General features: G+C 45.2%; 1 protein-coding gene across 3 annotated transcripts in view; it reads left to right on the top strand.

Annotated features, from left to right (window-relative positions):
- LOC143289047 (aminopeptidase NAALADL1-like) overlaps nt 1–20,738 on the top strand; it is a 114,197-nt gene that overhangs the window by 13,101 nt on the left and 80,358 nt on the right. For all 3 annotated transcript variants that reach the window (XR_013056178.1, XM_076597855.1, XM_076597854.1), the window contains exons 2-3: nt 2,312–2,480; nt 8,611–8,748. Coding sequence is in view for 2 of the 3 variants with exons in the window: in XM_076597855.1 (XP_076453970.1) it covers nt 2,312–2,480; nt 8,611–8,748 (307 nt within the window). In the remaining variant the exon portion in view is untranslated. The remainder of the gene's footprint in view (nt 1–2,311; nt 2,481–8,610; nt 8,749–20,738) is intronic.

Genomic DNA, 20,738 nt, shown 5'->3' with positions numbered 1-20,738 from the left:
GAAGCTGAGATCAAGAGCGAGCTGGCCTCTCAGGGAGTGAATGTGAAAGGACTGAGGAAAAATGAATTTTTTTCTGTGTTGAAGCCAGTGTTAATTCAACAAAGTCAAAGGGACAATAATGTGATGGTTAATTCAGGACCGTTTTCAGAGACCGATCAATGGTCCAACACCATCACATAGCAGTCATACGATATAATTATAGTCTATTTCCTGGGCAACTGATTGAAAATTATACCACCACCTGATAGCGTTTGAACTTGTGGATGATCTAGATTCATTCTGTTTCATCCGACAAGTACGCAACCATTGAAACTGTCTTGCGACTCTTGTTTCAGAGGTGTTCATCAATGACCATTCTCACCTTCAGTTTTCTTGTTGTGGCCATATTAACAGCTTAAATTCCACACAAATTCAGTTTTATCATACCGCATTTTTGCCAGGGGTAAAATTGTAAGAGCCAACACAACTGAAAGAATATCGTGTAACCGGCCTAGACTGCATTTCAACATAATTTATCATTGGTACTGAACCAGACCGGAAACCAAGGTTGACCGGGTTTCTTTGTGCTTTCTGAGTATCAGTTTCTGAGTAAGATGTCACATTGTGCTGTTATAGCAGTACTCGAGTTGATCAGAATGCTTACCCCTTAAACCGTGTCAGTCTTTGTTGGTTAACTTTACTGAAAACTTGTCAGAGGCAAGGAATGAGCTGGCTATTCACCATACGTAATGTATATTTCAAAATTTTGGCAATGACACCCAGTCGGTGATTGAATATTAAAATAAGATAAAATGTTGCCAAATTATGTCCACACTTTCGTACACTAGTACATAAAGCGGATCATTTTCTATGTTTGATCTTCTTGTGGACATTTGCAATAAGCAAAACTTCCATGCTTAGCAAAAGAAGTTCCTGTTTGAACAAAAAATGATAATAATGACAGATCTTTTGTTGGGTCGAATATCAGATCAAAGTGCCAAGTTTAGAGAATACAAAAAATATAAATATAACAGTAAATGCATTATACAAGGGTATCACTAACGCGTGCGATCGTGCGGCATGCACGTGGTTGACAAACTCCAACGCTGTCGCTGTTACATTTTGAAGCACCAGTGTGTGTGTGTGTGTGTGTGTGTGTGTGTTCGTTCTTTAGTTTGAGTTCTTTAATGTCTTTTCACTGAAAGTGATATTAGACGAGGGTAGGAAAAAAATCGAGGGGGGAAAAGAAATTACTGTGTATGCATGGAGTAAGTGAAAGTGTGTGTGCGTGTGTGCGCCCGTGTGTGCGTCTGTGCGTGTATTTGTGTGTGTGTGTGTGTGTTACATATTTATAGAAAATGATTGATTTAAGTGTTCTTTAAAAATATTAAAAAAGAAAAAAAGAAAGACAAGCATAACAATATAACATCTTTCTAATGAAAAACGCGCGCGCGTTCATGTGTGTGTGTGTGTGTGTGTGTAATCATAATCTGTATGTATGATGTTTCTTTTTGTTGTATTTTAATGAAAGCCACAATAGAAATAAAGTGTTGTTATTATCATTCATCATCATCATCATTATTCTACACTTCCAGAAGGTTGCATTCTTAACAAAAATGAATGTGCTGTTTGTCTTTAACAAAGTCTGTGTGTACGAAGTGTAGTCTAGCAAAATCACTGGACTAAATTTCAGCTGTTTTAGTCTGTGTTTAGAGGAATTTGCACTTCGTCAAACTCTTCCGCCACGAATACCAACTTTTGATGGATTGTCTCGGACAACACATTTAGTTTGGATGTTTCCGTTTACACCCACCCCATGAATATGACCGTAGGAAATCATGTGTCCATGCTGACAAAGGGCTACTGTTGACCAACAGGTCAGTTTACATCCATCATGGTTGTTGGGGATTGTAGAGGGCAGCTATAGACCTTATCATGTCACAGTTAACAGTGGGGTCATACTTCTGTGTGTGTGTGTGTGTGTGTGTGTGTGTACAACTACATATGATTTTGAGAGTGCTATGGCTGCTGGTCTTTGCTTTGAGCTACTCAACAATATGAATAGGTAACCCAGTGTCAAATGTCAGTTAACTTGCCCACTCATTGACTCGGGAAAGCAACCCGACCTGTTTTTAGCTGCTGTTTACCATCCTTTATTGTTACTTTCTTCTTCTTCTGAGAGCAGCAAATTGAATGGCCTTCGTGTATGGTGTGTGTGTGTGTGTGTGTGTGTGTGTGTGTGTGGTTGCACACAATCTATGTAAAGAAAAGAAGTAAAACAGAGAAAGAAGAAACCAATGATAAACAAAGAGAAAAACCCTTTGGTGTGCAGAAATTTCAGTGGGGGTCAGCAGGACCCGGTGACGGGCAGTGTGGAGGAGCGGAGACTGGCTCAGAGTGTTCGGCAACTGCTGCAGGACTTCACGCTGGACGACCTGCATGTGGAGGAGTATGACGTGGCCGTCACCTTCTGCGACCCCTCCCACCCTAACCTGCTGCAGGTGAGCCGTGATATGTGCAGCACTTGTGAAGCCAGCAGCTGAAGAATCATCTGTTGAGTTGGGTTACAAAGCTGATGAGGTTGTCTAAATGTCCATGTGTCAAGTTGTGGGTCATTGCTACTTCATGCTTAAAAAATGATAAAAAAAGAGAAGAAACAAACAAGCACCATTCAAAACGCCACAACAAACAAAACAACACACCTTCCTATTCACATAATAATTACTGCTTCTCTTTACATCCAGTCCTCTGTGAAAAAAACAACAAAAAAAAACAAACAAACTCAATACCAGCAAACAAACAAAAACAAAAACAAAAAAATCAGAAAAAATACATGAAAATAGTCATCCACAGGTCAAATCCCATACACAGGAATCAGAGAGAGAGATAGAGAGAGATGGGAGGAGAGAGAGCTTTATGAATGATCATCAGTATGATATATCTTTGGATAGTGGTTTAAAATCTGAAAGATTCATAAGAGATAAATGAAAGTTCACTTTAAATTTCTTTAAATTCAGTTCCCTTTTTGAATTTTTGGGAATATGATTCCATAACCAACCCCCAAAATTATGTAAGACTAGACAGGCGCAATAGCCAAGTGGTTAAAGCATTGGACTTTCAATCTGAGGGTCCTGGGTTCGAATCTCGTAACGGCGCCTGGTGGGTAAAGGGTGGAGATTTTTCCGATCTTGCAGGTCAACATATGTGCAGACCTGCTAGTGCCTGAGCCCCTTTTGTGTGTATACACAAGCAAAGATCAAATATATGTTTGTTAAAGATCTTGTAATCCTTGCCAGCGTTCGATGGGTTATGGAAGCAAGAACATTCCCAGCATGCATACCACCGAAAACAGAGTATGGCTGCCTAAGTGGCGGGGTATAAAGGGTGATACATTTAAAAGCCCATTAGTGCACATATGAGTGAACATGGGAGTTGCAGCCTATGAAGGTAGAAGAAGAAGAAGAATGTAAGACTTGATTTTCATAAATGGTTGTGAAGGGGAGATTAATTTTATGGGAGTGTTGATAAGACACAGGGTGTGTTTGTGTTTGCTTTTGTATGTGTCAGAGAGAGAGAGAGAGCGATTGTGTGTGTGGTGTGATGGGGGTGTGTGGGTGTGTGCGCACATGTGCACATACTAGTAGGCCTCCTTCGGTCATGGCTGACCATGGATAGAGTATATCCGACCTATTGTCTAATTGGGCTCTCTACTTGGACCAAGCAGCGTCGCCTGTGACTGTAGAGACCGATGCAAAAGAGACAGTCTCTGTCGCAGCGATCACATGTGTAAGCTGATGCTGGTCTGTCGGCTGCCGTCCCTTTTGTGCGAGCTCGCTTTTCTGCTGCAGCAGCTGACAGTTTGTCCTAACCAATCCGTAGCTGATATTTGAGAGTGCTTCTCCATCCGTTGTGGTCATCTGCAAGGCCCTCCCAGGACTCAGTGTTGATCTCAAGTGCTTTCATGTCACGTTTGCAAACGTCTTTGTATCTCAGCTGTGGGCGGCCGATGCTTCTCTGCCCCGTGGCGAGCTCTCCATAAAGGATGTCTTTAAGGATGCGACCATCTTCCATGCGGCGAACGTGGCCCAGCCAGCGCAGCTGACGCTGTCTCAGCATGGTATACATGGTCAGGAGGCCAGCGTGAGTCAGGACTTCGGTGTTTGTCAGCTTGTCTTGCCAGGAGATGCCGAGTATGCTTCTCAGGTGGAAGGTATTGAGCCTTTTCTCCTGACGAGCTTGTGTGGTCCACGCCTGACTGCCATACAGCAAGGTGCGGAGGACGCAGGCGTTGTATACAGCCATCCTTGTCTTCGTGGTCAGCTTGGGATTTGTCCACACTCTTTGTGTGAGATGGGCTAGCGTTGTGGCTGCCTTCCTGATCCTCTTGTCGATCTCGGTGTCAAGGGAGAGGTTGTCGGTGATGGTGGACCCAAGGCAAGTGGGTTGATGGATGGCCTCAAGCTTGTAGTCATCAATGGTGATGGCTGGTGGAGATGGCGTGTCTTGGCCTAGGACATTTGTCTTCTTGAGACTGATGGTCAGACCAAAATCTTTACAGGCCTGGGAGAAGCGGTCCATTAGTGACTGCAAGTCCTGCTGGGTGTGGGTCACAACTGCGACATCGTCAGCAAAGAGCATGTCTCTGATGAGGGCTTTGCGGACTTTTGTCCTTGCTCTGAGGCGGGCGAGATTGAAGAGCCTGCCATCTGATCTGGTCCGCAGGTAGATCCCTTCTTGCGCTGTGCTGAACGCATGTCTCATGAGAAGAGCAAAGAAGATTCCAAATAGGGTGGGGGCGAGGGCACAGCCTTTTTTGTCACCGCTGCGTATGTCAAAGGGTTTGGAGAGGTTACCATTAAACTGCACCATCCCTTTCATGTTGAGTGGAAGGACTCAATCAAGCTGTGCAGTTTTGGGGGGCAGCCAATCTTTCAAAGAGCCCTGAAAAGGCCATCTCTGCTGACTAGGTCAAAGGCCTTGGTGAAGTCAATGAATGCGACATACAGGGGCATCCTCTGCTCTCTGCACTTCTCCTGGATTTGGCAAAGGGAGAAGATCATGTCTACCGTTGATCTCTCTGCTTGAAAACCGCACTGTGATTCCGGGTAAACGTGTTTGGCCAGTTTCTGCAGGCGAATTAGGAGGACCCGAGCTTAGGCTTAGTGAGATGCCTCTCAGTTGTTGCAGTCAATTATCATTTTATTAGTATTACTAATATTATAACTACTACCTTTTTCTATATTATAATTATTTATTTATTTATTTATTTATTTATGCAAGCTTATCTATTATTTATTCCCCCGTTTTTATTTTTATTATTATTTTTTTTTTCTGAAGGCCTGACTAAGCGCGTTGGGTTACGCTGCTGGTCAGGCATCTGCTTGGCAGATGTGGTGTAGCGTATATGGTTTTGTCCGAACGCAGTGACGCCTCCTTGAGCTACTGAAACTGAAACTGAAACTGCAGTCACTCCTTTCACCCTTGTTTTTGTAGAGGGTGATAATCTTGGCGTCCCTCATGTCCTGCGGTACAGCTCCCTCATTCCAGCACTGACAGAGGACTGTATGCAGAGGATGCAGAAGAGTAGTCTTGCAGTGTTTAATGAGGTCTGGGGGAATTCCGTCACTGCTAGGTGCCTTGCCTGATGTCAGGCTGTTAATGGCCTTGCTGAGTTTGTCCTCAGTTGGCTCTGCGTCAAGTTCTTCCATGACCGGCATGCACTTGATGGCATCGAGGGCTGAGTTGGACACCATGTTTTCTGTGGAGTAGAGGTCGGAGTAGTGTTCTGCCCATCTCTCCATCTGCTGGCTAGGATCGTTGATTACTTCTCCAGTGGAGGATTTGAGGGGGGCAGTCTTGCTCTGTGTTGGTCCCAGTGCCTTCTTGATACCGTCATACATCCCTAGGATGTTGCCTCTTTCAGCAGCATTCTGTATCTCTTCGCTGAGCTCTGTCCAGCACTCATTTGCACATCGCCTGGCGTTAAACTGAACCTTACTCCTGGCGGCCCTGAGGATTTGCAGGTTCTTCTCACTGGGTGACCGTTTGTACTCGGTGAGTGCAGCGCGCTTGGCCTCAATACTGGGAGTCATCTCTGATGATTTGGCCTCAAACCAAAGGTGGCCATAGCAATGCGGTGCATGGTGTCTCATAGCGTTTCCCATCTTTCTGTGGCAGAGTCTCTGGGCTGCAATGCATCAGATTCTCTCTCAAAGGCCATTGCGAACAGTTCTACAAGGTCTGGCTGAGATATCTTGCTGACTTCAGTGCGAGAGTTCCCTTGTTTCTTTGAGCAGTGGAACTTCTTTGGTTGCAGTCTGATCTTGCAGCATACCAGAGAGTGGTCCGTGTCGCAGTCTGCGCTGTGGTAAGGGCGAGTGTGGAGAAGGTTTTTGATGGCAGCTCGTTTTACTAGGATCAGATCCAGTTGGTGCCAATGTTTTGAGCAAGGGTGCCTCCAGGAGACTTTGTGTTGGGGCTTCGTCTTGAAGAAGGAGTTGGCGATGCACAGTTCATGGCAGGTACAAAACTCAAGAAGTCACTGTCCATTCTCATTCATTTTCCTCACTCCAAAGGAACTGAGACAGGAGGTCCACGAATCGTTGTCTGCACCCACTCTGGCATTGAAGTCGCCCAGGAGAACAAGTTGTTCTGTCCTGGGAATGTTCCTTATGGTTGATGCAAGATTTTCGTAGAACTCATCCTTGGTGTCTGGAGAGGTGGACAGTGTTGGAGCATATGTGCTGACGAGAGTGACATAGCCTTCGGAGGTGTTGAGGCGGAGAGTCAATAGTCGTTCTGAACCGCCGCAACCTGGTTCGATCATGTTCAGCATAAGTGTCCTCTCCAGGTTTTAGGTGCAAGGTGTTTGTCGATGGATGGACGGATATAAGCCTGGGCAATGTAATTTGGAAGACAGGCTGTTGCCCATGCAGCTTGTCCCCCCTCTCCACCTCACTGATAGATCCAAAGGAACAGCAAGGCTGTTACGTTTTGGTGCCAACATGGCCGCAGGAGCTGCCGGAAAGTGACAAAGTTTGCCATCCAACCACCTTAGGGGCCCAACACTGGATTTTTTGTCAGGGTTTACTCCCTTAGCTAGGTGGCCGCAGGTAGCTCTCCAGAGCTGGTGCCCTTTGATGGGTCATTTAATTCCACCAGGGTGTCTAGCCACTCTCCTCACCATCCTCCTGAGAGAACTGGTGGGGGTGCTGGTTTAGTCGCCAGCAATTCGACCCTGTGACAGGTAGTACTAGGGTCCAGGTTACCAGTAGCAGATATATCTGTCTGACCTGACCTGTGCACATATGTATTTCATATTTAAATAATGAATTCAATTCTTTGAGAGTGAGCACTCATGTGTTTGTGTATGCGTGCGCATGTGTGTGTGTGTATGTGTGTGTGTGTGACCTGTTGCTTTCATGCCGCATTTTCACAGAACGTAACTCATGTATATATATATATATATCTGAATAGAGTTTTCACTTTTATGACGTGATTACGGTTAGAAATACAAATGACCCAAATCACAGAGAGACACCACATACAAAAATGGATTTTTGACATTCCGCATGTTCCGAGTTACCAAAGAAGACATTCATAATGTACCTCAGTGTCTGAGACCACAAAATGATTCATTGTACCTCAAACAGGCAAACATACTCAGTGTTCCTTGGAACAGGATAGTTGTAGTAGAAATAGCTATGGGGGAGTGCAAAGTGCGTGTGAATGTCAAAACTGTATGTGAATGTGACTCGGAGTCATTGGAATTCGTTTTAGGTTTTCTTTAAGAAATGTTATGCCGAAAATAAGAATACAAAAGTTGAGACGTTATTGTCATTTCTTCTCTGTTGAGGAAATATGCTGTAACATTTTGATTCTCAGATTTTCACAGAATCTGCACATCCTCTTGAAAACAACAACAAGAGTATTGTTGAAGTTATTATGAAACCTTTGGACTGGGACGGATGAACCCGCAGTAATGTGATCACCACTGACAGGGAAAGAGCTGTGTACCGTGTTTTTTCACAACACAGATACTTGTTCAAGTTGTTGAACATTTAGACTCTGTCTGCCTGTTTGTTTCAGTCTGTCTGTCTAGTGTCTTTCTCTTTGTTTTGCTACCTCTCTCACTCCCACTGTCTCACTGTTTCTGTTTCTGTCTCTCTCTGTATCTCTTGTGAATGGATGTATAAAATATGTTGAGAAAAGAATGTTCGCTTTCCAGTCTGAATAGCACATGGTTTTTGTACCTCTTCAATGATCAATTTTCATTATTATTAGTCGAGTAATTGTGATCATGTTTGGATGAATAGTTATGATCTAAAAGTGACTGTGTCTTATAGTTTTAAGTTTAAAGGTACATACATGTACTCAAACGAAAGACAAATTTCAGTAAGTTTAAATTGTGTGTGTGTGCATGTACGTGCATGCACGCGCGCGCGCGCGCGCGCGTGTGTGTGTGCGCGCGCGAGTAAACCATGTTTCCTTATTGTTATATATTGTGTATATTATACTTTAGTCCTTTATGTTTAATTATATAGACTGACAGACCTGTCCATCATTTATTGTTTATAAAATTCTTCTCATCATTTTTAATGACACATGTGCCTTACCTTGTCACATGTGCAGATCATACAAAAGGATACCAACGACGTTGTCAATGTGACTTTGCGGAATGATGTGCAGCCGGCAAGCGATACGTCGCACTTTGTCACCAAAGACTTTAAGTTTCCTTATGTCGTTCATTCACCTGCAGGCGTGGTGGAGGTAACTTCAGATATATATATATATATATTGAGAGAGAGAGAGAGAGAGAGAGAGAGAGAGAGAGAGAGAGAGAGAGAGAATGAATGTGTGTGTGTGTGTGCGTGTTTGTGTGTGTGTGTGTGTGAGACTGTATATCACACTGTGTATTGTCTGTGCGTGAGTGTGCATGTGCATGTGTGTGCGTGAGTGTGTGTGTGTGTGTGTGTGTGTGTGTGACTGTTTTTCTGTGTCACTGTGTGTGTGTGTGTGTGTGTGTGTGTGTGTGTGTGTGTGTTGTTGTTGTTGTTGTTGTTGTGTGTGTGCATGTGTTCATGTGCTTGTGCGTGCCTATGCTTAAGGTTGGTATGAATCCAGTTAACGTTTTCCGGCAGGTAGCAAGGGAACAGGTAGTATAACGGTCAGTCTCTCTTTTCTGTGCATATTTGTCCATTTGTGACATTACATGTTCTATATTGTAGTTATATATGGCTCTGTTGTTTCTAGTGTTTTGTTTTATGGTTCAGTGTGTTGGGGCGGTAACGTGACCAAACAAGACAAAGACTGATTCGACAAACTTATCAGAAAAGCAGGTGGGGTGGTGGGTAGGAAACAGAATAATTTGGACGACATTTACTGGAAAAAGATGGCAGATAGATTTTACACAGTTTTAAATGACGAAACTCACCCTCTTTTCTTGGACTTCAACAGCCAACGGGTAGACAGAAGTGATAGGTTTCGAGCACCCAATGCAAGAACAACATGCTACAACTGTTGTTTTATCCCAACAGCAGTCTCAACACACAACCTTGAAAGGCAGCACACACATTGACATAACCACTGGTGCCATTTATTTGCTGTTGTGCATGCACAGTGTGTGTGTGTGTGTGAGAGAGAGAGAGAGAGGGAGAGAACGAACGAACGAACGAAATTTGATTTCACGAGGGTAGGGGAATAAGCACAACTTCTTTTTTACATCCGGCCCTCTGGGGGAAAAAAAAAAAGATAAACGCATGCACAAAAGCAAATTCTTCACACACAAACAAGAAGGAAAAAAAAATCCCCTGCTCCCTCATCTACCCACCCTTCCAACAAAAACAACAACAAAAAGGTAAGCATGAACATCACATAATTCAATACACCAACAGCATATGTGAATGGTACAAAGACATGTACAAATAATACATTTATGGAGGAGATAGAGAGTAAGGAGGAAGGAAGGAAGGAAGGAAGGAAGAAAGAAAGAAAGAAAGAAAGAAAGAAAGAAGAAGAAGAAGCAGCAGAAAAAGAAGAAGAAGAAGAAGAAGAAAGACTGGGTGAAGAAAATAGAGACAGGTAGACCTGACAGAAGCAGAGACAGATAGACAAAGAGGCATAAACGCTTTGATTATTAATAATCAATGAAATTGTGGTTTATGTTACCATAATAGCGTGGAGCATGTTTATAGATTTTTCATGAGATATGCATGATAAGCGTTTTTAAATACTGAGATGCTTTGAACTGTGTTCACTTTTATACATGTTAACATAAACATGTCATTCCATAAGCAACCCCCTGAGTAAGAGAGACTGGACTTAAATAGATCAATTCTAGGCAGCGGTACATAAATCTTGTGTATATGACGTTGAGTATTAATAACAAAGCTATTTTGAAGAGAAGGGGGAGTAAAACCAGACATAATTTTAAACATAAATAGAGCCTTATTATATTTAAGTTTAGTTGTTAGTGGAAGAATATCCAGAGCTCTGTAATCAGAAGGACTTAGTGAAGAGGATTTTAACAGAACTAATTTTAGTGCTCGCCTGTGGAGACTCAAAGAGGTTTTAGGGTATTTTCACTAGCTGAATCCCATAATGTTGATGCGTAATTAATGTGGGATTCGACATAAGCATTAAAGGATAACTTGTGACAATGATGATTCAAAAAATGTTTTATTTCAGATAGTTGATAGATACTTTTTGATACTTTTTTGCACAGTAACGAGATGTGGTGTGACCATGACAGTTTATTATCAACTGTAATTCCAAGAATTTTATGGTGCTCTACTTCAGTCATTTCACTATTGATATAGATAGGTGAGTAGTCTACAGGTGAATTCTGACGCTTTGTCTTGTTGTAATTATCAAGTATTTTGTTTTTTTCGGATGGAGACACATGTGATTAAGTTCCGACCATTCAGTCAGTTCATCAATACTTTCCTGAAGAGAAGAGTATACATTACTTAATATAGAATTACTAACATGTACAGTGGTATCATCAGCAAACAATTCACACAGTGCTTGTATAGATAAGGGTAAATCGTTTACATATGCAGAAAATAAAATTGGTCCCAGAACAGAACCTTGGGGTACACCGTAATCAATGGACAATAATGCAGATTCAGATATGTCAGCTGATACAAGTTGTTTTCTGTCAGAGAGAAAGGATGAAATGAGTTCTAAAGTGTTGAGAGATAAACCATATATATATATATATATATATATATATATATATATATATATATATATATATATATATATATATATATATATATCTTTAATTTACGTAAAAGCAGAGAATGATCAGTAACATCAAAAGCCTTAGCAAAATCAACTAAAGAGCTCCAGTAATTTCATTATTATTTTTGTTGGTGAGCCATTGATCTACTAAATTTGTTAATGTGGTGTGGCATGAGTGATAAGCTCTAAATCCAGACTGGTTTGAATGAAACAGCCTAAAATAATTAAAATGATGCAGAATGTGTTTATTAATGTGGTATTCCAAAGGCTTTGGTGGTCAGGTCAGGTCATTAGATCTGCTACTGGTAACCTGTAATCCAGTACAACCTGTTCAGGGTCGGGTTGCCGGCGACTAAACCAGCACTCCCACCGCTCCCTTCCGGGACTGGTGAGGCGGGTGGCTAGACACCCTTATGGAGATCCATAAAAGGGCGTTGGCTCAGGAGAGCCACCGATGGCCATCTAGCTCCACCGTGCTGTGTGCATGCCACACACAGTTGGCCCCCGGGGTGTGTCTACCCATGCATGCGAAGTCTGGATCCAGGCAGAATCTGCGGAAGAAACTTATTGGTTCAATGGAGAGGAAGGCGGTTACAGCAACGCACTGTGGAGTGCAGAGAGCAAGATGAGACACCGAAAGGATATCTTGGTCATCCACTGCATCCGTGCTCATCCTCCAGTCGTCTCGACTTAGTCTTGCCACTGGAAATTGGTGGACCTGGACGAGAGAGTGAGGTCGACGTTGCGCAACTCCTCTTCACTTTAAACAAACTCATCGTGCAAGTCATCAGTCATCCAAAATGACCTTTCATCCTTCATCATTTCATCAACCCCAAGTCCTGTGGCAACAGGCGAGCGACGAAATGACAGGTGTGGGTACACTGGCAGCCGCAGCCGCAGACCTGCACGCAGGCAGCTCAGGCCATAGGGTCGTTCTTTGTCGACAGGAGCAGCGATGGAGCTCGGCAGCCATCTGAGCGTCTGAGCAGCCCTCTTTAGGAATGCACTGCTCACCTCCCTGGCATGAGGAAGGGGCTAGAAAAGGTGCCCTAAAAATTGCCTGCTCTATATCACCCTGGCCAGCATACCGCGGCTGGCAGGGACCCTACATCAGCGGTCGAAACAACAAGAAAGAAAAGAAAAAAACAAGGATCGTTCCTCTCACCATTGGTGCTTGGAACATAAGGACTCTCCTGGACAGAGATAACGTAGACAGGCCCCAAAGGAGAACAGCACTAGTTGCATCCGAACTCGCCAGATACAACATTGACATCGCAGCCTTGAGTGAGACTCGGCTTGCAGGCGAAGGCGAGCTCTGTGAACAGGGATCTGGTTACACCTTCTGGAGTGGACGAGGAAGCGAAGAGTGACGTGAGGCTGGCGTTGGTTTTGCAGTAAAAACCGCACTTGTCAGCAAGCTAGCTGGAATCCCAAAGGGAGTCAACGATAGGCTTATGACCATGAAACTCCCACTGGCATCTGGCCACAAGCACCTCACCATTGTCAGTGCCTACGCCCCAACCATGACCAACCCGGATGAAGTGAAGGCGAAGTTCTACGAGGACCTTCACTCTGTCATTGCTGCTATCCCTAAAGCAGACAAGCTCATCATTCTTGGGGACTTCAGTGCTAGAGTTGGCTCTGACTTCATCTCCTGGGATGGAGTGATTGGAAAGCACGGTGTGGGCCACTGCAACCCAAATGGATTGCTTTTGCTTCAGACCTGTGCAGAGCACGAACTGCTGATAACCAACACAGTTTTCTGCCTCCCTACCCGTAACAGGACGTCATGGATGCACCCTCGCTCAAAGCATTGGCATCTCATCGATTACGTCATCGTCAGGAAAAGGGATAGGCAAGATGTACGTGTAACAAAGACCATGTGCGGCGCCGAGTGTTGGACAGACCATCGCCTTGTAGTCTCGAAGCTGAGATCGATCCCCCAAGAGACGCCCCAAGGCAAAGGCTCCAAAACGGCTCAACATCGCTAAGCTGAAAAACATCACCATCAAACAGTCCTTTGTGGAGCTGCTGGAAGATCGTCTGGAATCCGCCTCTCTGGACAACCAGAATGTGGAGTCTGACTGGAGGACTCTGCGTGAGCTGATCTATAGTACAGCTTCAGAGACCCTGGGACCCATGACCAGAAAGCACAAAGACTGGTTTGATGAAAACTGTGATGAAATCAAGCAGCTTCTGGATGAGAAACGCCGTCTGCATCAAGCCTACCTGAGCAGCCCAAAGTCCACATCAAAAAAGGATGCGTACGAGGCCATCCGCAGGACTGTTCAGCAAAAGTTACGCCAGATGCAGGATAAGTGGCTGAGTGACAAAGCTGATGAGATCCAGGGATATGCTGACAGGCACGATATGAAGAGGTTCTATGATGCCTTAAAAGAAGTCTACGGCCCCACATCCTCAGGATCATCCCCCCTCCTCAGTGCAGATGGGAATACCTTGATCACCGAGAAGGAGAAAATTCTCGAACGCTGGGCTGAGCACTTCAACAGTGTCTTAAATCGCCCTTCCTCCATAAATGATGAAGCCATAGACCGTCTCCCACAAGTCCCAATCAACGAAGCACTGGACGATCCGCCAACACCTCTTGAGACCCAGAAAGCAATCCGTCTGCTATCCAGTGGCAAAGCACCTGGCTCAGACTCCATACCAGCAGAGGTCTGCAAGGATGGAGGCACTGTGCTGACTGAGAAGGTCCATCAGCTGAACTCACTCATGTGGAAAGAAGAGACGATCCCCCAGGATTTCAAAGATGCATCTATCGTTCACATGTACAAGCGAAAGGGGAACCGGCAAGCCTGTGATAACCATCGGGGCATTTCCTTGCTGTCCATCGCAGGCAAGATACTTGCCAGGATCCTACTAAACCGCCTCACAGCACACCTTGACCAAGGTCATTTGCCTGAGAGCCAGTGTGGATTCCGGAAAGAGTGCGGAACCACCGACATGGTGTTTGCTGCAAGGCAGCTGCAAGAGAAATGCCAGGAGCAAAATGCTGATCTGTTCTCCACCTATGTTGACCTCACTAAGGCCTTCGACACCGTGAGTAGAGAGGGACTGTGGAAGACCATGGCCAAGTACGGATGCCCTCGGAAATTTATTTCCTTGGTCAGCCAATTCCATGAAGGCATGCAGGCTTGAGTCCAGGACAAAGGCGAAACATCTGCTCCTTTTGCTGTCACAAATGGTGTCAAGCAAGGCTGTGTCCTGGCTCCAACGCTGTTCAGCCTCATGTTCTCTGCAATGCTTACTGATGCCTTCAGAGATGGCGATGTTGGATCAGCCTAAAGTACCTGAACAGATGGCAAGTTGTTTAACCTCAGAAGGCTTCAAGCAAAAACGAAGGTCATGACAGACATCATCAGAGACTTTTTGTTTGCTGAGATTGTGCCCTCAACGCTGGATCTGAAGCTGACATGCAACTCAGTGTCGACAAATTTGCCACTGCCAGCAGGAACTTCGGCCTTACCATCAGCACGAGGAAAACTGAAGTTCTCCATCAGCCAGCCCCAGGGAAACCCTACGTTGAGCCCAACATCACAGTCAACGGTCAGAGACTCAGTGCAGTGGAGCGGTTCACATACCTTGGCAGCACACTGTCACGAAATGTGACCATCGACGATGAAGTGAACGTCAGGATTGCAAGAGCAAGCGCAACTTTTGGTAGACTCAATGCAAACGTCTGGAACAGAAGAGGCATTAGTCTGAGACCAAGCTAAAGGTCTACAGAGCAGTAGTTCTCCCCACACTACTGTACGCCTGCGAAACTTGGACAGTGTACCAACGACATGCCAAGAAGCTGAACCACTTCCACACAACATGCCTCAGGAAGCTACTGAACATCAAGTGGCAAGACAAGACCCCTGACACAGGTGCTCGCAAAAGCCACCCTTCCCAGCATCTTCACCATCCTGATGCAGTCCCAGCTTCGCTGGGCTGGACACGTGGCGCGCATGCCAGACCATCGGCTGCCCAAAAGGGCTCTTCTATGGCGAGCTGCAACAAGGGAAGAGATCACACGGAGGTCAGAAGAAGCGCTTCAGAGATACTCTGAAAGTCTCTCTGAAAGCGTTTGATATCAACCCTGACTCCTGGGAGGAATCTGCAGTGGACCATGACAAATGGCGCGCTGCTGTGCACAAAGGCGCCAAGTTGTGTGAGGCCAACAGGGACTGCTGCAGCTGTTCAGAAGAGGCAGGCCAGAAAGTCACGGGCAAACAAGCTCCCTGACAATGGTACGCCTGTCTTTGTCTGCCCCAACTGTCAGCGAACATTTCTTGCGCAGATTGGACTATTCAGCCATCTGCGCATTCACAGATAGATTCATGAGCATCCTCCCCCCATCCCCAGCTGGATGGACAACGATGGTCATCATCGATCTTGATGGACACACACACCAACCATTCCAAAGGCTTAGATAGAACTGACAAAAATAGAGATTGGTCGATAGCTTGAAGTTCATAACGAGTGCCATTCTTGAAAATAGGAGTAACTTTTAGCAATTTTAAGCGATTTGGGAAATTTGATTTTTTGTAATACATAAATTAATATATGTATGTAAGGGATTCTGCAGTAACAGGGGCTGAAAGTGTAATATTTTCCCGTCCATGCCATCTAGACCTCTGGTATACTTTTATATGGATGAGAGCATTATAGACTTCATGGACACACATTAAGGGATATCTAACTTAGGTGGATGAAATATGTTTAGATTTGCAAAATGCAGTCAGAGGTTCTAGGGTGTTTAAGTTTGATTTGTCTGATTTAATTGTAGAAGTTACTACATTGCAGAAGGTGTGTGTTGAGGTTATCTGTAGATATGTCTGAAAGTGATGTATCTTGTGTGGTTATATGTTTATTATTTAGCTGGTTTATGGCTTTCCAAATAGATTTGCTGTCAGAATTGGATTTGATTAACTGTTGGAAATATTTTTTCTTCTGTGAACGTTTTAGGTTGTTTACTATATTTCTTTGTTTTTGGGAAATCTTCCCTAGTTCAGATTTCAGAAGAGAATCTCTGAGTTTTATTGCATATCTTTGTCTTTGTCCCCCAAGGCTTTTAGGGATGCTTTTTTACTCCTTTAGTTTTAAATGGAGCAGGGTTGTTTTTAAAAAAAGAAAAAATGTGATCCCATATTTCAAAGGCTTCATCGGTTTTTAAAACGGGTAAACAAAAAAATGGGGGTTCACGGGCTGATAAAAGATCTAGACTTATGACAATTTTGGGGGATTTTAATTCCCTTTTTTTTACCTTTAAAAACAAACGGGAAAAGATCACTACGGCGAAACGTTGGCAGCTTTTTTTCAGTTATAGTCTTAGCAGAAGTTGTATATTGTGATCTATGAGTGTCTTTGAATTGGTGATTCAGTGGGTTTATAAATTAACGATAAGATAAAGGATTCGTAAGTTTTTTCCAATTTAGTTTAGGTTTCTTTAAAGTCAATGTTGAAAACCCCACCCAAAAAAAATAATTTCACTGGGGGGCAGTGAAGCTCTTTCATCATAGAGGTAATTTATCAAACCAGCCGGGGGTGTTTCTGAGGATTTCTGTAAAAAAAGCCAATGAGAACGGTTTAGATGTTTAAATGTAATTAAACCCATATTGATTCAACCAATGGTTTCAAGTGATTCGATTTTTTTGAAACTGATTTTTTCATGAATAAAATAAGTGGGCTTTTTTCTTTGGATTGGGGGATTTTTTTAAAATGATTTTTAAGTTGACATTAAAAATCAGAGCAGACATATACTATAATAATCTGACTTTGGAAAATCCAAAATAGAAAGTTTTTCCTGGAATTGGTAATACATTAAAACATCGAAACTTATTAATAAGGTTAACATTAAGAAAACCAATTCTCATGCCACAGCTGACGGCCATATATCCCATGTTCAACATTTTTTAAATTCATAATCTTTTAAACTATAACATGAGAAAATGAGCAATTGGAATAATTTAAAGACAAATGTGTGTGTGTTTTTTTTAGATAAAACGATGCACTTATATGTGGGGAACCCTAGTGTTGTATACCTTTTCAAAGGGCAGTTGCGGCCACATATACAATATTGATTTTTTTAGTATTTTACATTTTTTGTTCAACCACAATTTAACTATCATGTGTGCAATACAGTTTTTGATTAAATATTATTTGTGGCAGATTTTTTTATTTAGACCCCCAAACTGAGGGGTCAGGGTGGGTTCTCTTGACCCACTCCCGGAGGGTCACACTTGTCGTGGGCGGGAGCTTAGTGGCCCGTGATCGAGCGAGCTAGTCGTGGGGGGATCAGTCTTCTTGGGTTTTGTGCTCTGGTCCCCGTCTTATTGACACCTACAAGCCTCAAGCGTTTTGGGGTAAAAGTGGTGGTTTGTACTATCCCCCGATAGGGCTTTTCCTGCCGAACATCGTGAGTGAGGGCCCAAACTAAAATGACCCCGCCCTTTTTTTCTGTTCTCTTCTTCTTTTTACCGCCTCTTTTCTTTCAGCTCCCCATCAAGCCTTTTTTTCCCCCTTCTTTTTTCTCTTCGGGCCTTTTTCGGCCCCCCGTGTTTTTCCCTGCGGGGCGACTTGAGGAGGGAATGAATCCTGGGGGGTTGGAGAGCACCTGCTCTCAAAACATCCCTTTTTCTCGGACCTCTCCTAAGACAGGCGGCACCATTGGGGCCCTGTGTGCAAACGGGTACCCCCTTTGGGGGCTGGGGCAAGATGGGGTTTAAAGGGCCCAGCAAGATAAACCCCCGTAGTGCTCGGTTCTCGTCCGGGAGCGGGCATGATAGGGGGGGAAAACGTTGGGCTAGACTTTTTGGGTTTTATATCCCCCCCGAAACCTGAAGGGGTCAAACTGTGTTCCCTTGACCCTGGCCCCCAAGTTGGGCCCCATGGGGGTGGGGAAGGGGGGATGAAAAACAAAATTTAAACATGAATCCCAAACAAACACCCCCCCCAAACCGGAAAAAGGGGGAAAACCGGGGGCGGACGACTCAGACTCAGCTCGGGGGCGTTGAGACCCTCTGGGGGTTTGGGCCACGTGGCTGTTGGGGGGGCTGATGCGACAACCCTTGTCCGCTCTCAGCCCCCTTTGCTACCAGAAGGGGTTTCAGTGGCGGGAGGATCGCGAAATCCATCAAGAGGCTGAGGGGCGGGCATTTTTGTGCAAGTCCAAAAGGGAGACACGCTCCTTCTCAAGTCGACCACTTCGTGGGGTAGGGGGGTGAAGGTTTCCCCTCACTTGTCCAACTGCTCAAAGGGGTCCAGATGCCCCGGGGTTTTAAAAGGGGTTTCCTGGGCGGGAAACAAAAGCGAGTGCCTCTCAGGGATGACCCACTGTACAGGGTGACGGTGAGAAGGGGGCGGGCAGAGTCCCGACAAAACTTTTTTTCCTCACCTTTTGCTGCCCATGTCCCCCAGGGCTTTGGTCGATACCTGAAGGGTTTGTGAAGCCTGACCCGCCCCCCCCTAAAATGTTTTAAATGTCAAAATTTGACACTGAAGCCGATCAAGAAGGGGAGGCGTGTGGCACCGTCGAAGGGGGCCCCACCCCGGGCGATTGCGTCGTGCAGCCCCGTGTGCGAAATGCGGGGGTGGCCACCCGCCTCACGAAAGACTGGCCCGCCTGAAAAAAAAAAACAAATCCGAATAAAACAGAAAAGAAATATCCTTTCTTTGGGCAAAAGGGAAAAAAGGTGGAGGCCGGGGTCGCCAACGTCATCCTCTGCCCTCAGACCCGGGTGGTGGACTCCGGTCCGACACTCCACCGGAAAGCAGACGACGACTTAACCGCCTTTTTAGAACCTGCCTTGGTGGGGACCCGATCCACCCCTTCCCCTCCTGTGCGGCGGGCCCCCAGGGGCTGCGGGCGGGAGAAAAACCTCGGGGCGGGCACGTTGTCCCCCCCGCCTCCCCCCCCCCTCCGGCACCCCTTTCCCCGCCCTTTGTCTGCCTGCCCCCGGGGGTGGCGGGAAAGGGCCGGAAACCCCCCATACCTCCAAACTCAAGGGGAGGGTTTTCGGGCCCCGGCGGGGGTCGGGAAGGGGCCGGGGGGGATATTCCGACTCGGTCGGGAAACCGAAAAAAATTTAATTTCTAAAAATAAATATCCACCGGCCGACCTTGAGCCCCGCAAGCAAGGGCGGGGTAGCGATGGAATAGGCTGGCTTTTTTTTAACCTTTGGCAGTGATCCATGGAACATCCAGGGGTTCTACGCCAATTTTCAGGAACTCCCTGCTTTGTCGTCTTGAAACCTTCAGTGTTGGCCTGCAGGAGACTCGCAAAGAATGGGAAGGTTTTTTCTCTCTCTGGTTTTAAACTCGGTTTTTAAACCCCGCTCAACGGGAACAAGAGGGATTGACGGAGGGGTCCTTTTTTTTTTTATTGACAAGTCCCCTTTTTTTCAGTACAGTTCTTTTAAGCACCCCTTTTTCACGGTGCAGTCAAATCCACTTTAGAAAAAACCCAAAGTCTGCCTCTCTACCTTCCTCCTCCTCCTGTTCTGGGGCAGGACCCCTGAACCTGGTCGACCAGCTTCCACGTCCCTTTTTTACTGTTGGGCGACTTCAATGGACACTCCCCCTTGGGAAGGAGATACATCACCCCAGGTCTTCTCTTGGAAAAAACCTTTTTCCCCACTGGAATTTTGCTGTCTTAACGACAATCTCCCACACCCTTTTCTGTCCCCCTGAAAGCTCCGTGTTTAGATCTGTCGGGCTGCGATCCCTCGTTGGGCTGGACTACGGTGAAATGCACACGATCTGCACGGGGGTGACCCTTTTCCCGTCGTCCTCGCCCCACAATGGAAAGGGGGACTCCTGCCCGACCCCGAAAATGACAAAGCAGACGATTTTTTTTACCAAGAAGATAAATGGGGCTGCGGAAAAACATATTGAAAAGCAAGGGCCCTCTGACCCCGACCGGGTCGTTTAGATTGCCCAAAACAGCAGTCCCCATCGCTACCCCCAAGCCTCAGGGCCCAGAACGCCCTGGTTCAACGCGGGAAAGTCGGGAGGCCCTAAGTTTTCGAAAAAGAGCGCAGCGACGCTCTTTTTGAGACCGGGGACCGATAGCGGGTTTGAACCCCTCAAAACGAGGGGAAAACCAGGGATGTTTTTAAAAAAGAGGGAAGTCAGGGTAGAGTTTTGCTCTTCCCTTAACCTCCCAACACACCCAAGAAGAAGTGTGGAGGGGTTTTTTAAAAAATTAAGGGAAAAACGTAAGCCCAAACCTTTCATCTTAACTTTTAGACGCTCTGGTCACAGAGAAAAAGCGTTGCCAATTTGCTTCCCCCACAAATTGAACAAACTCGAGATCTGCTAACAAATCGCTTGTTTCTTAAAAAACCAAAAAAACCCGTCGAAAAAACCCAGTAACTCTTTTTCCGACAACACAGAGAATTACAACCTTCTTTCACAAAGATTGAACTTAAATCTGCCCCCTTTAACCTTACATTCCCGTCCAGGAAAGCAGGGGCCCTTATAAACTCTTAAGCACCTTCCCCAAACCTTCT

Source organism: Babylonia areolata, chromosome 13 (genome assembly GCF_041734735.1).
Source record: "Babylonia areolata isolate BAREFJ2019XMU chromosome 13, ASM4173473v1, whole genome shotgun sequence".
In the NCBI taxonomy this organism is placed as follows: Eukaryota; Metazoa; Mollusca; class Gastropoda; order Neogastropoda; family Buccinidae; genus Babylonia; species Babylonia areolata.
Note: the sequence above shows the minus strand (reverse complement) of the source record. Positions and strands in the feature narration are given on the sequence as shown.